The sequence below is a fragment of the Oncorhynchus keta genome, chromosome 8 (assembly GCF_023373465.1).
Source record: "Oncorhynchus keta strain PuntledgeMale-10-30-2019 chromosome 8, Oket_V2, whole genome shotgun sequence".
Classification (NCBI taxonomy): Eukaryota; Metazoa; Chordata; class Actinopteri; order Salmoniformes; family Salmonidae; genus Oncorhynchus; species Oncorhynchus keta.
In genome coordinates this window covers 27,356,292-27,369,784 of record NC_068428.1, presented here as the reverse complement: position 1 = coordinate 27,369,784, position 13,493 = coordinate 27,356,292, and the positions used below count along the sequence as shown (strand labels likewise).

The 13,493-nt window shown below is 44.0% G+C and overlaps 1 protein-coding gene across 1 annotated transcript in view; it reads right to left on the bottom strand.

The window, feature by feature from the left end:
* Positions 1–7,625, bottom strand: part of opn8b (opsin 8, group member b) — a 37,740-nt gene extending 30,115 nt beyond the window's left edge. Inside the window, exons 1-2 of the mRNA XM_035774307.2 lie at positions 7,459–7,625; positions 3,777–3,901 (exon numbers count right to left, since the gene is read on the bottom strand). Of these exons, the coding sequence (XP_035630200.2) occupies positions 3,777–3,901; positions 7,459–7,625 (292 nt within the window). The remainder of the gene's footprint in view (positions 1–3,776; positions 3,902–7,458) is intronic.
* Between the last annotated feature and the right edge of the window lie 5,868 nt (positions 7,626–13,493).

Sequence of the window (13,493 nt, the reverse complement as noted above, 5' to 3'; positions counted from 1 at the left end):
GTCATACACGCATGCACATGGATGGTCACTCACACATGCAGTCTTACTACTATGTACTGAGCAGACAGTGTGTCCGAGCCAAGGCAGTATCACTTAATCTTTCATCCTCGCCTGCTTTCTTACTCTCCTTTCTTTCTCTCTCTCTTTCCTCCTAGAGGAGAGCATAGTGGCATGTCGCTCGACAACCAGAGACGCAGAGAGGAAGGCATGGGGAGGACTCTGCTGGAATCACACACACACGTACACTCACACGCAGGCAGGCAGGCAGGCAGGCAGGCACGTGCACACACACACACAGACAGGCACACTAAGCATGGTCTGACTCACATCCTCCGCTAATCACTTGTCTGCCACCGACTTCTGTCTATGACACTAGACGAACAGTGAAATGTGTTTGTGTTCATTGGTGTGTGTGTGTGTGTGTGTGTGTGTGTGTGTGTGTGTGTGTGTGTGTGTGTGTGTGTGTGTGTGTGTGTGTGTGTGTGTGTGTGTGTGTGTGTGCGTGTGCGTGTGTGTGTGTGTGTGCGTGCGAGAGAGAGAGAGAGGATGAGGGTGGATGAGAGAGAGAAAGAGAGTGTAAGACAGAATAGAAAAGTGTGAAATGTTTGAGAAAGTACGAATTTGTCTTGAGAGCCTTTATGATCCCTAATGACAAGACTGTTGAGAAGTGGAGACTAATAAAGACATTACCATCGAATCAGACGGTAACTTGAGAGACATATATTTAAAAATCCATGTGCACTTCATAATACGTAATAATAAAGTTATTCAATAGACTAGTTGAGTAGGCTAATAACCAAGCCATCACCCGCCATGTGTTTGGTAAACAGCTGAGGGATGGAGCTGAAGAAATGTAAATGCTGACAACCATGAGATCAAAATGATAGGCTATGTTTTGAAGCTACATTTTTTGTTTACGATTACATTGTTTACAAACAATGTAGTAAAAATAGCATAGGCTTATTTTGGGTTTCAATGGGGTGAGATTGTTGAAATAATCTCATGAAGCATTTCTAAATTATATTCTTCAATAATCATGCACCAATCCCAGATTGCCCGTGTATTAATTTGGCTAGACTAGGTACTGTCAATACTTCATCAGTTTCTTATCATCAAAACTATTGAGATACATCGTAAAAGGCGAACCATTTGGCCCGCGACAAATTAAACGAAACATTTACAGTGACATAGGAAAAAGCGTTTACCTATAATGAGTAGGAAGGCACCGGCTGCGAAATCCACTGCAGGTGATAACTTCGACGAGTAAATATCCATCTGGGACATTAATTTGTAGATTTGCGCCGAAGCACAAATCCAAAGGCAAAAAGCTGTAAAATATTCTGCTTTCATGTAAACGCAAACCTAGATACGCAGCGGAGACAGACACAATTGATGTTCTGGATTTCTTGTGTCAAAACCATCTGACTTGAAGAAACCAGACCAGCAGCTAGCTGCGATGTGAGAGAGGAGCGCGTTTAGATGGAGTTGACACTGCTTCCAACCAAGTCAGACAGTGAGTGTGAGAGAAGGGTGGGCTCGGTATCTGAAATCCCGTGCAACCCATGTGTATATCAAACACTATTTGGGTGAGTGTTATGTTGAATACAATTCAGTCACATAACATTAGAACAGGCACTGTCTTTGTCCATGAAAACAACTTTTGAGCGTGCATAATAAACGTGTGTGTAAAGTGGCGGTCACGGACAGCGCAGACAACCTGGTCTCAGAGCATTTCGTATTATTCTGTACATAAATCCGAGATGCGTCATAACAGTTTTATGATGTTATGTTTGGTATGGTTACATATGACAGATGGTTACCGAGGGCAAAAAAACAAAAGGAGGGTGGTTGGTTGGGTGGAAAGGTAATAGCTCAAATCTTATCAAGACAACTTTAGCATTTTATCTAATTAGAAACTTTTCAATTACTTACTACTTTTTAGTTACTTTGCACCTACTTAGCATGTTAGCCAACCCTTTCCCTAATCCTTTTAGCTTACCCTTCACCTAACCCTAACCTTAAATCTTAAACCTAACTCCTAAACTTAACCCTAACCCCAACCTAGCTAATGTTAGCCAGCTAGCTAATGTTAGCCACCGAGCTAGAATTCGTAACATGTCATACGTTAAAAATCATTACATATTGTACATTTTGCAAATTCGTACGTTATGTTTATTTATCAAATTTGTAACATATAATACAAATTGTAATTCTTAACATATCATATGAAATGGGCATCCAGAAATTAATACATACTGTAATGAAACAGCAGGGAGCAGGTCTCGACCCTCGACCTTCGAGCCCGAGGTCCTGGCGCATACAAAATGTAACGTATCATACTAAATGGAGAGTCCGCATTTAGATACAGAATAAATCTAAATGCTCTGAGACCAGGTTGGCACAGACAAGCAGTCCCATAAATAGCCCGTTTGTCACACTTACATTGCATGCATGTGTGATGGATCATCTTTGTCACCTTTTCTTGCACAGGGATTCCCTCCCAGGCAAACTGGTGACCCCAGGAACCCTAATCATACTTTAGCACAAAGAATATGTTTCATTCCATGTCATATCACTACTTTTCCACCTATGCTGGCTAAGACAGAAGTTGGGTATTGTCCCTCTCTTCCCTCATAGGCAGTTTTGGCCATGAGACCTCTCTCCTTTTTATTTTATTTTTTATTTTTTTAACCAGGTAGGCTAGTTGAGAACAAGTTCTAATTTGCAACTGCGACCTGGCCAAGATAAAGCATAGCAGTGTGAACAGACAACACAGAGTTACACATGGAGTAAACAATTAACAAGTCAATAACACAGTAGAAAAAAAGGGGAGTCTATATACAATGTGTGCAAAAGGCATGAGGAGGTAGGCGAATAATTACAATTTTGCAGATTAACACTGGAGTGATAAATGATCAGATGGTCATGTACAGGTAGAGATATTGGTGTGCAAAAGAGCAGAAAAGTAAATAAATAAAAACAGTGTGGGGATGAGGTAGGTGAAAATGGGTGGGCTATTTACCAATAGACTATGTACAGCTGCAGCGATCGGTTAGCTGCTCAGATAGCTGATGTTTGAAGTTGGTGAGGGAGATGAAAGTCTCCAACTTCAGCGATTTTTGCAATTCGTTCCAGTCACAGGCAGCAGAGTACTGGAACGAAAGGCGGCCAAATGAGGTATTGGCTTTAGGGATGATCAGTGAGATACACCTACTGGAGCGCGTGCTACGGATGGGTGTTGCCATCGTGACCAGTGAGCATGGCGCTTGTAACGCCAGGGTAGTGGGTTCGATTCCCGGGACCACCCATACGTAGAATGTATGCACACATGATTGTAAGTCGCTTTGGATAAAAGCGTCTGCTAAATGGCATATATTATTATTATTATTATTATAAGGCAGAGCTTTACCGAGCATGGACTTGTAGATGACCTGGAGCCAGTGGGTCTGGCGACGAATATGTAGCGAGGGCCAGCCGACTACAGCATACAGGTCGCAGTGGTGGGTGGTATAAGGTGCTTTAGTGACAAAACGGATGGCACTGTGATAAACTGCATCCAGTTTGCTGAGTAGAGTGTTGGAAGCAATTTTGTAGATGACATGATCCTTCACCTTTGTCCTCTCTCTATGATCTTAACAGGTGGTAGGATTTCACATTTAGTTTGTAACTGCCTTGTTACTGATTTAATTCATTTGACATTTTTATAAATACACATTTGATTTACCATCACTTGACCAATAATACTATACTAAATGTCTACTTGTGCATTTACTTACTTGTGACAGCATCATAGATTGATAGCTCGTTAAAGGCCATCTTCCTCTTCAAGGAGTAGCCTGTACACAGCTCCTCTGTTCCAATTTTTATCATCATTCGTGTGATTCCTGAGCCCAGGTCCTGGCTGCAGCAGAGGGTCAGGTATCAGATCTGATAAAAACAAAAGTCCCACTCATTTGTGTTTTCCTCAGCTAAAACAGCTGACCATACAGTTCTGATTGATAGTAATGAGAAATCATTTTTGTAGTGTATCATGTAATCATGAGCTAAAACTTGTAAAAAGGCAGTGTTGATCATTTCTTCTTAAGACAAGTGTTAATTGGGAAATCAATCCAAACACTAAATAAGCATTTGGCATATATGACAACTGCATTTGACATTAAGATATTTGGATTCAATAATATTGCAGGTTGCAATCTCTCAAATCGGGTCACATTTCAGTGGCTCTTGATAAACAGCTAACTTTTTTTGTCAATTGCTGTTAAAATACGTTAAAAAAAATATAAAAACAAAGACATTTTAAATGACCATCCCTACCATTTTCATTCGATAGTGTTAGTCTCAGTGTTTCGTAGATATCCTTCAGTACCTCATTTGTTTCTGCAGGGTTTTGCAGTATTTCAAGTTGCCCCAAGGAATCTGACTCCTTTGGCTGCCGGGCCTCTATAACTTGTTTCAGAGCAGTCTTGAACTCTGTACGGATCATCTCCAGTTTCATTATTATCCTCAACTCCACTGCTTAAAGATCTGCAAGACTCAATTTAGTTGCAAGCAGCGTGATGATACAAGCCATAAGTACCAGGCACGACATGTACAGTATGAAGTCCATGTGAACTACCTGGCCAAGATAAAGAAAAGCAGTTCGACACATACAACAATACAGAGTTACACGTGGAATAAACAAACATACAGTCAATAATACAGTAGAAAAAGTATATATACAGTGTGTGCAAATGAGGTAGAATAAGGGAGGTAAGGCAACATGGTGGCGAAGTAATTACAATATAGCAATTAAACACTGGAATGGTAGATGTGCAGAAGATGAATGTGCAAGTAGAGATACTGGGGTGCAAAAGAGCAAAATAAATAAATAAATACAATATGGGGATGAGGTAGTTGGATGGGCTAATTACAGATGGGCTATGTACAGGTACAGTGATCTGTGAGCTGCTCTGACAGCTGGTGCTTAAAGCTAGTGAGGGGGATATGAGTCTCCAGCTTCAATGATTTTTGTAGTTCGTTCCAGTCATTGCAGCAGAGAACTGGAAGGAAAGGCGACCAAAGGAAGAACTGTTGGGTAGAGTGTTAGAGGCTTTTTTATGAATGATATCGCTGAAGTCGAGGATGGGTAGGATAGTCAGTTTTATGAGGGTATGTTTGGCAGCGGGCTGTTGAGTCTGCCGGTAAGAATGTGGTGATTGACAGAGTCGAAAGCCTTGGCCAGGTCAAGGAACACGGCTGCAGAGTAATGTCTCTTATCGATGGCCGTTATGATATCGTTTAGGACCTTGAGCGTGGCTGAGGTGCACCCATGACCAGCTCTGAAACCAGGTTGCATAGCGGAGAAGGTACGGTGGGATTCGAAATTGTCGATAATCTGTTTGTTAACTTGGCTTTCGAAGACCTTAGAAAGGCAGGGTAGGATAGATATAGGTCTGTACCAGTTTCGTTCTAGAGTGTCTCCCCGTTTGAAGAGGAGGGTGACCGCGGCAGATTTCCAATCTTTGGGATTGTCAGACGATACGAAAGAGAGGTTGAACAGGCTAGTAATAGGGATTGCAACAATTGCGACAGATAATTTTAGAAAGAAAGGGTCCAGATTGTCCAGCCCGGCTGATTTTTAGTGGTTCAGATTTTGCAGCTCTATCAGAACATCAGCTATCTGGATTTGGGTGACGGAGAAATGCGGGAGGCTTGGGCGAGTTGCTGTGGGGGTGCAGGGCTGTTGATCGGGGTAGGGGTAACCAGGTGGAAAGCATGGCCAGCCATAGAAAAACAGTGTTTCCTAGACAGTGCAGTTGGCAGCTGGGAGGAGGTGATCTTATTCTCCATGGACTTTACAGTGTCCCAGAGCTTTTTTGAGTTTACACTGCCTGTGTATATTGGTGCCTAACCTCCCTGAAAAGTTGCAATTCACGGGGGCTATTCGATGCTAATGCAGAACGCCACAGGATGTTTTTGTGCTGGTCAAGGGCAGTCAGGTCTGGAGTGAACCAAGGGCTATATCTGTTCCTGGTTAAGCATGATTGGGGCGTGCTTGTTGGTGCATATTGGGGCATGCTTATTTAAGATGGTGAGGAAGGCACTTTTAAAGAATAACCAGGCATCCTCTACTGAAGGGATGTGGTCACTATCCTTCCAGGATACCGGGCCAGGTCGATTAGAAAGGTCTGCTCGCTAAAGTGTTTTAGGGAGCTTTTGACAGTGATGAGGGGTGGTCGTTTGACCGCAGACCCATTACGGATGCAGGCAATGAGGCAGTGATCGCCGAGATCCTGGTTGAAAACAGCAGAGGTGTATTTGGAGGGCAAGTTGGTTAGGATGATATCTATTAGGGTGCCCGTGTTTACAGATTTGAGGTTGTACCTGGTGGGTTCATTGATAATTTGTATGAGATTGAGGGCATCAAGCTTAGATTGTAGGATGACCGGGGTGTTAAGCATATCCCAGTTTAGGTCACCTAGCAGCACGAGCTCTGAAGATAGATAGAATAGAATAATGTACAGACAAATGTATGGTAGGATGTAAGTACATTGGAGGTAAACCTAGGCATTGAGTAATAATGACAGGGATATTGTCTCTTGAGACGTTTAAACCAGGTGATGTCACCGCATATGTGGGAGGTGGAACTAAATGGTTGGGGCCTCACTGCGGTGCTGGTCAGCGCTCCTCTTCTGCCGTTCTCCCGCTAACCGTAGTGAGTCCTGAACGGCTTTCCAGGTGTCCTTGGAGCGCTGTACCCATTCCTCCACCGCAGGAGCCTTGGTCTGGCTCTGATGCCATGGGGCCAGGACCGGCTGGTAACCTAACACACACTCAAAAGGGGACAAGTTAGTTGAGGAGTGGCGTAGGGAGTTCTGAGCTAGTTCAGCCCAGGGAACATACCTTGCCCACTCACCAGGCCGGTCCCGGCAATAGGACCGCAGAAACCTGCCCACATCCTGGTTTACGCGCTCCACCTGCCCATTACTCTCGGGGTGAAAACCTGAGGTTAAGCTGACCGAGACCCCCAGTCTCTCCATAAACGCCCTCCACACTCTCGACGTGAATTGGGGACCCCGATCAGAAACGATGTCCTCAGGCACCCCGTAGTGCCGGAAGACATGGGTAAACAAGGCCTCCGCAGTCAGCAGGGCCGTAGGGAGACCGGGCAACGGGATGAGACGACAGGACTTAGAAAACTGATCCACAACGACCAGGATCGTAGTACTTCCCTGGGACGGGGGAAGGTCGGTAAGAAAGTCCACCGATAAGTGTGTCCACGGCCGTTGTGGAACGGGGAGGGGTTGTAATTTCCCTCTAGGCAGGTGCCGAGGAGCCTTGCTCTGAGCACACACTGAGCAGGAGGAGACATAAAATCTCACGTCTTTAGCCAGCGTGGGCCACCAGTATCTCCCTCTCAGACTCCGCACTGTCCTCTCGATGCCATGATGACCCGAGGAGGGGAGAGTATGAGCCCACCGGATCAGCTTGTCCCGGACCCCCCTCGGCCCGTACTGAGTCCCCACTGGACAGTAAGGCTCAACCGACCGCTCCTCGGTATCATAGAGGCGGGACAGCGCGTCGGCTTTGGTGTTTTGGGAGCCTGGCCGGTATGAGATGGTAAACCGAAACCTGGTAAAAAACATGGCCCATCTAGCCTGACGTGGATTTAGTCTCCTCGCTGCCCGGATATACTCGAGATTACGATGGTCAGTCCAGATGAGAAAAGGGTGTTTAGCCCCCTCAAGCCAATGTCTCCACACCTTCAGAGCCTTGACTACAGCTAACAACTCCCGGTCCCCCACGTCATAGTTTCGCTCTGCTGGGCTGAGCTTGCTCGAAAAGAAAGCACATGGGTGGAGCTTGGGTGGCACGCCCGAGCGCTGGGACAGCACGGCTCCGACCCCAGCCTCTGACGCATCCACCTCCACTATGAACGCTAAAGAGGGGTCCGGATGCGCCAATACGGGCGCATTGGTAAACAGCTCTTTCAAACGACTGAAAGCTCTGCCCGCCTCTGCTGACCAACGCAAGCACACCGGTCCTCCCTTCAGCAGTGAGGTGATGGGAGCAGCCACCTGACCAAAACCCCGGATAAACCTCCTGTAGTAATTGGCAAACCCTAAAAACCGCTACACCTCTTTCACCGTGGTCGGAGTCGGCCAATTACGCACGGCTGTAACGCGGTCATCCTCCATCACCACCCCGGAGGTGGAAATACGATACCCCAGGAAGGAAACGAACTGTTTGAAAAACTCACATTTCTCCGCCTTGCAATACAGGTCATGCTCCAGCAGTCACCCAAGTACCTTACGCACCAGAGACACATGCGCCGCACGTGTGGCAGAATAGATCAAGATGTCATCGATGTACACTACCACTCCCTGCCCGAGCAGGTCTCTGAGAATCTCATCTACGAAGGATTGGAAGACAGCTGGAGCATTCTTCAACCCGTATGGCATGACGCGGTACTCATAATGACCAGATGTAGTACTAAATGCGGTTTTCCACTCATCTCCTCCCCGGATACGCACCAGATTATACGCGCTCCTCAGGTCCAGTTTTGTGAAGAAGCGCGCCCCGTGAAATGATTCCACCGCCGTAGCGATGAGAGGTAGTGGGTAACTAAACCCCACTGTGATGGAATTTAGACCTCTATAATCAATGCACGGACGCAGACCTCCATCCTTCTTCTTCACAAAAAAGAAGCTCGAGGAGACGGGTGATGCGGAGGGCCGAATGTACCCCTGTCCCAGCGATTCAGCAACATATGTTTCCATCGCTACCGTCTCCTCCTGGGACAATGGATACACGTGACTCCTAGGAAGTGCAGCGTTCTCCAGAAGGTTTATCGCGCAGTCCTCTCGACGATGGGGTGGTAATTGTGTCGCCCTCTTTTTACTGAAGGCGATAGCCAAATCATCATATTCAGAGGGAATGCGCACAGTGGAAACTTGGTTTGGACTCTCCACCGTAGTCGCACCAACGGCAACTCCTATACACCTACCTGAACACTCCTCTGACCACCCCTTAAGAGCCCCCTGTCGCCAGGAAATCACCGGGTTGTGTTGAGTTAACCAGGGAACCCCCAACACCATTGGAATCGCAGGTGAATCTATAAGGAACAGACTAATCTGCTCCTTATGATCCCCCTGCGTTACCATGTCCAGTGGCACCGTAGCCTCCCGAATTACTCCTGACCCTAATGGTCGGCTATCTAAGGAGTGCACGGGGAAAGGTAGGTCTAACGCGGGTCCAACACCCCCGCCTGTTGTATCTTGATGTACACTCAATCTCCAGAATTTGGCCCGTGCCCTTGGTTATCTCTGCTTTCACCTGAGGATATACACACTGCAACACATGGGTCATTTCCTGACAACATAGACTCACTCTCCTGTTATGGCAAGGTCACTCATTTGTGACATTTGAATAACAGCCTCCCCTGTACTCCCATCGGTCTCCTTGTTACCATTTACCAATCCATGTGGCACGAGTCCTCATAAACTGATATCCCAACAGTGCTACTAAAGTAACCCCTGCTACTACAAACATGGACCATGCCAATAGCCTCCTTCAATTACGGTCCATACAGCGACTGTCGTGAGAATATCTCCTGCATGTAATCTGTCAAGTGTTCGCCAGCTGTTAGAAATTGGGAAAGAGATGAATGAGTTGGAAGAATATCCAACCTAACAAAACTTTGAGTCACAGGTTGCTTCAAAGTTTACTATAGTATTTCAAATGCCACCATTATCTCTTCTACTCTCACCATGATCTTAATTCATGAGCCCCCACAGATCTCAGTCACGCAGTCACGTTCCATCCCACTTCAGCCCTATGTAAACATTCTGTCTCAAACACCTCGCCTCCTGCTACAGATACAATTGCAGGTATATCATTCCATCTAAATCATAACACACTAGTCAGTACTCCTAATGCACTTTTTCCGTTGTAAACATACTTAAACATTCTCAAATCAATTAGTCAATATACATCAGTCCCTCCTCTGGAACAACGATCACTCTTATGTTCCACAAAACCTAAAAACATATTAACTTGAAAAAGTACATGTTTAATAACTTCACACCACCCATTGATGCGACTAACATTATAATTCTGATGACATGGTAAAACAAAACAGAACAACAAAAAAAACTTTATCATTGACCCAAGCTATCATCCAGTGATTTCTCTAACAAACAACCTCCCTGGTGGAGTACACTTTGAGATAAGGTTTCTGGAGCCTCCCTCGGACAAATAAATGTATAGGACAAGAGATCTTTTCCCCGTATTGCCTGAAATATCACTATTATTGATAACACATGTTACCAAAATTATTCACACTTGTCTTCTTATTTCCACATAATCTTTCATGATTCCCCCACCCCAATAGTGCATAAACCTAACCTCTCTTTCACACACACACTCACACCCTGCTCTCTCACGGCATCTGCGACTGGACTTCCACCATTCTTACAGGTCTAACCAATATACCATTACACTGGTAAGCAACCTGAAACCTATAGCAGTAGCCATTGCATGGATTGAGGGAGACAATGCCATCCTGTCTGATGCTCAGACTCTGATTGAAGATGTAAGAGAAGAAATCCGTATTGCCCTGCCCGCTTCATTGTTGCTCCAAGCAGAGGAAACTGCAGTTCTGAAATACATTTTAAAAATGTGAAGAATTCTGCCTGAAGCCCATACATGCCACAGCATACATGTTGGACCCCAAGCATGCTGGCAAGAGCATCCTATCCGGTGTAGAGATCAACAAGTCCTATGTTGTCATCACTATTGTGTCTCACCACCTTGGCCTGGATGAGGGCAAGGTTCTTAGCAGTCTGGCGAAGTACACTTTCAAGCAAGGGCTTTGGGATGTAGATGCAATTTGACAGTCGTGCCAACATCTCATCAGCCACCTGGTGGAAGGGACTTTGTGGATCTGAGGCTTTTTCCCCTGTTGCCTCCATCATCTTCCAAATACCACCAACATCAGCTGCTTCAGAGCACAACTAGTCCTTGTTAGGGAACACACACATCAAAGCATGCAACAGGCTGACCAGTACAAGGGTTGAAAAATTGGTGACCATCTGGGCAAATTTGAGGCTTTTTGAACCTGACAACGGGCCATCCTCAACAAGGTTGGAAAGTGACAGTGAAGATGAGGCCTCAGAGTCTGATGTTCAAGAGGTGAACATTGAGGAGGTCCAGGGAGAAGACATGGAAGCCTTAGAGGAAGACAACCAAGGCTTTAGTTTCTAGACTATAATTTTACAGATGTATGTTGAAAACATTTTTGGGAGATGCAATGGATCATTGTGGATTATTAGACTCCCTTTATTTTGTTGTTCAGTGAAATCATCCCATGTTAAGAATCAATTCATTTAATTCAAGTTCAATTTGAAACTAAATTTCCACAAAAATTATATTGGAAGGATTTAATAATTTGCAAATATGTCTACTTATGATAATTAAACGGTTTATGTTTCTGTCTCCATATGATATGGTAAATATATCCAATGCAAAAACATATACATTTAAATGGTAGTAATTTTAATTTGCATATATTTCTGTTAATTCCCATATATTCACGTTAATTCCCACGAAGAGTTTACACCTCTGAATATTCCCCAAAATGTGCAACCCTAAAATATTGTCATAAATACTTTCCTATTAACACTGACAAAACAGGGTTAATTGAGTATTAGTAATTCACATAGTAATACTTTCAGCAAATACATATAGTACTTAAGAGGGGGAAGTTTCTGACTACTGACCAGGAGTGGGTTGCACCAGTTAGACACTAATAATGTGTTACTCTAATTTAATTATGCCAATGTGTTTTCATTAATTGAAAATCCTTAATCTATTTTATGAGAATTTGTAAGATTATTGTTTGCATAAAATAGAGGGAGACCAGCCATTTCAATAATAGGTAACAGAATTTATTCTCGGAGCGCGCTGCCACGTTCCCACGAGCAACAGTTTATATACAATAACATGACGTCATTTCATTGCTCCTAAAATGAATCTCCTCCTCCAGACTGGGTCAAAGGGAACTTTAAAAGTTCATTCTGACCCCCCTAGCACATACACAGGACACACAACACAACTGAATTAACTTTTTGACCCCTCAACATTATCGATCACCACTTAGCTGACAGTTCTAATTAACAGAAAACCTAGGAATGCACTCACTGTCTTATCTAAAACACCCCAGAGCTCAGTTTCGTCGGTTCAACCATATGTAAACTACATTATCTGTTTACTTAATCCACAGACCATTCCTTTCTTCCCAGTTGGAATGGTGTTCATTAACTTTAATTACTCCTTGTCTGTGTCACACAATCCCTTCTTATGAACTCATGTTGTTAATCAGATATAATAAAACAGAGTATAAGTTTACTTAGTTACAGTTCCATTTAAAATGATTTGTTCAGTCATTTAATCATAATTTTCCCAACATAAGGTGTAAGAGATAAGTTGGGCTACCTACTCCAGACCTAATGATTTAGAAATTTGAACAAGATGCGACATGACTAGTCATGAAACACTTACCTTAGAAACTAGTTATAGATTTATACAGTATTATATGCCTACCCAACATTACACTTGGATTTTACACCCTGGCATAGCAAAAGCTATTACTTACAACTAGATGGTGACACAGGTTAGAACATATTCTACATTGGAACTAGCCTTACGTATGTTCAACTGATAAAACCTGCTCCAGAGCCATACAACCAAGCATACATGGCAATATAATCAGAAGTGGATGGATACTGTAAAATATTATTTTACCAGTGGATGAAAGGATGGAAATTCTGTACTTCTCCCATAATCATCTGTCCGGCCAGTCTCCTCTCTTAATCAGTGCTGGCATTTCGTCTCATGTAGCAACACAGGACCTGCAAGATGAGACACTGTTTAAAGTTAATTATTAATCCATCTCTTTAGCTGAAAAGGGTAAACCATTTAACTGATCAACTCACCTCATCTCTCTTCTCCACCCACTGCTCTGGTACAACTTCAACAGTGCTCTCTTTTACAAAATGTACAACATAATAACACTGTGTGCCCTGTGCAGAAAAACAAAACACTGATTCCACACTGTCTCTTGATTTACCAGCAAAGATAATTCGTAAAACTAATACAGCTTGTAATCTTGACTATAGCTAAATGGGGCTTGCTACAGGCTATGCAAGATGGCAAGCACAACACGAGTGCCATGGTCCTCCTCAAGTATAATAGCTCTCTTAACTGCTCTTTGCAATGAGATGTATTTGTGCTCTCCTCGTAGTGGTGCAGAAAATGTCCTATACAGTCTTGAGTCACAAGGACTCAGCGTATAAGATTCCAGATGTTGGAACACTAGAGGTAAGTATCAAAGGCATCTTCGAGGCTTACTATCTCACAGCATGACCTATCATTAGGTATGTAGTCATTGTTTGGCTGTTTCATTTTGATGACCTGTTGGCGGGGAGTAGCTCTAACGGTGCGTTCTTGCACTC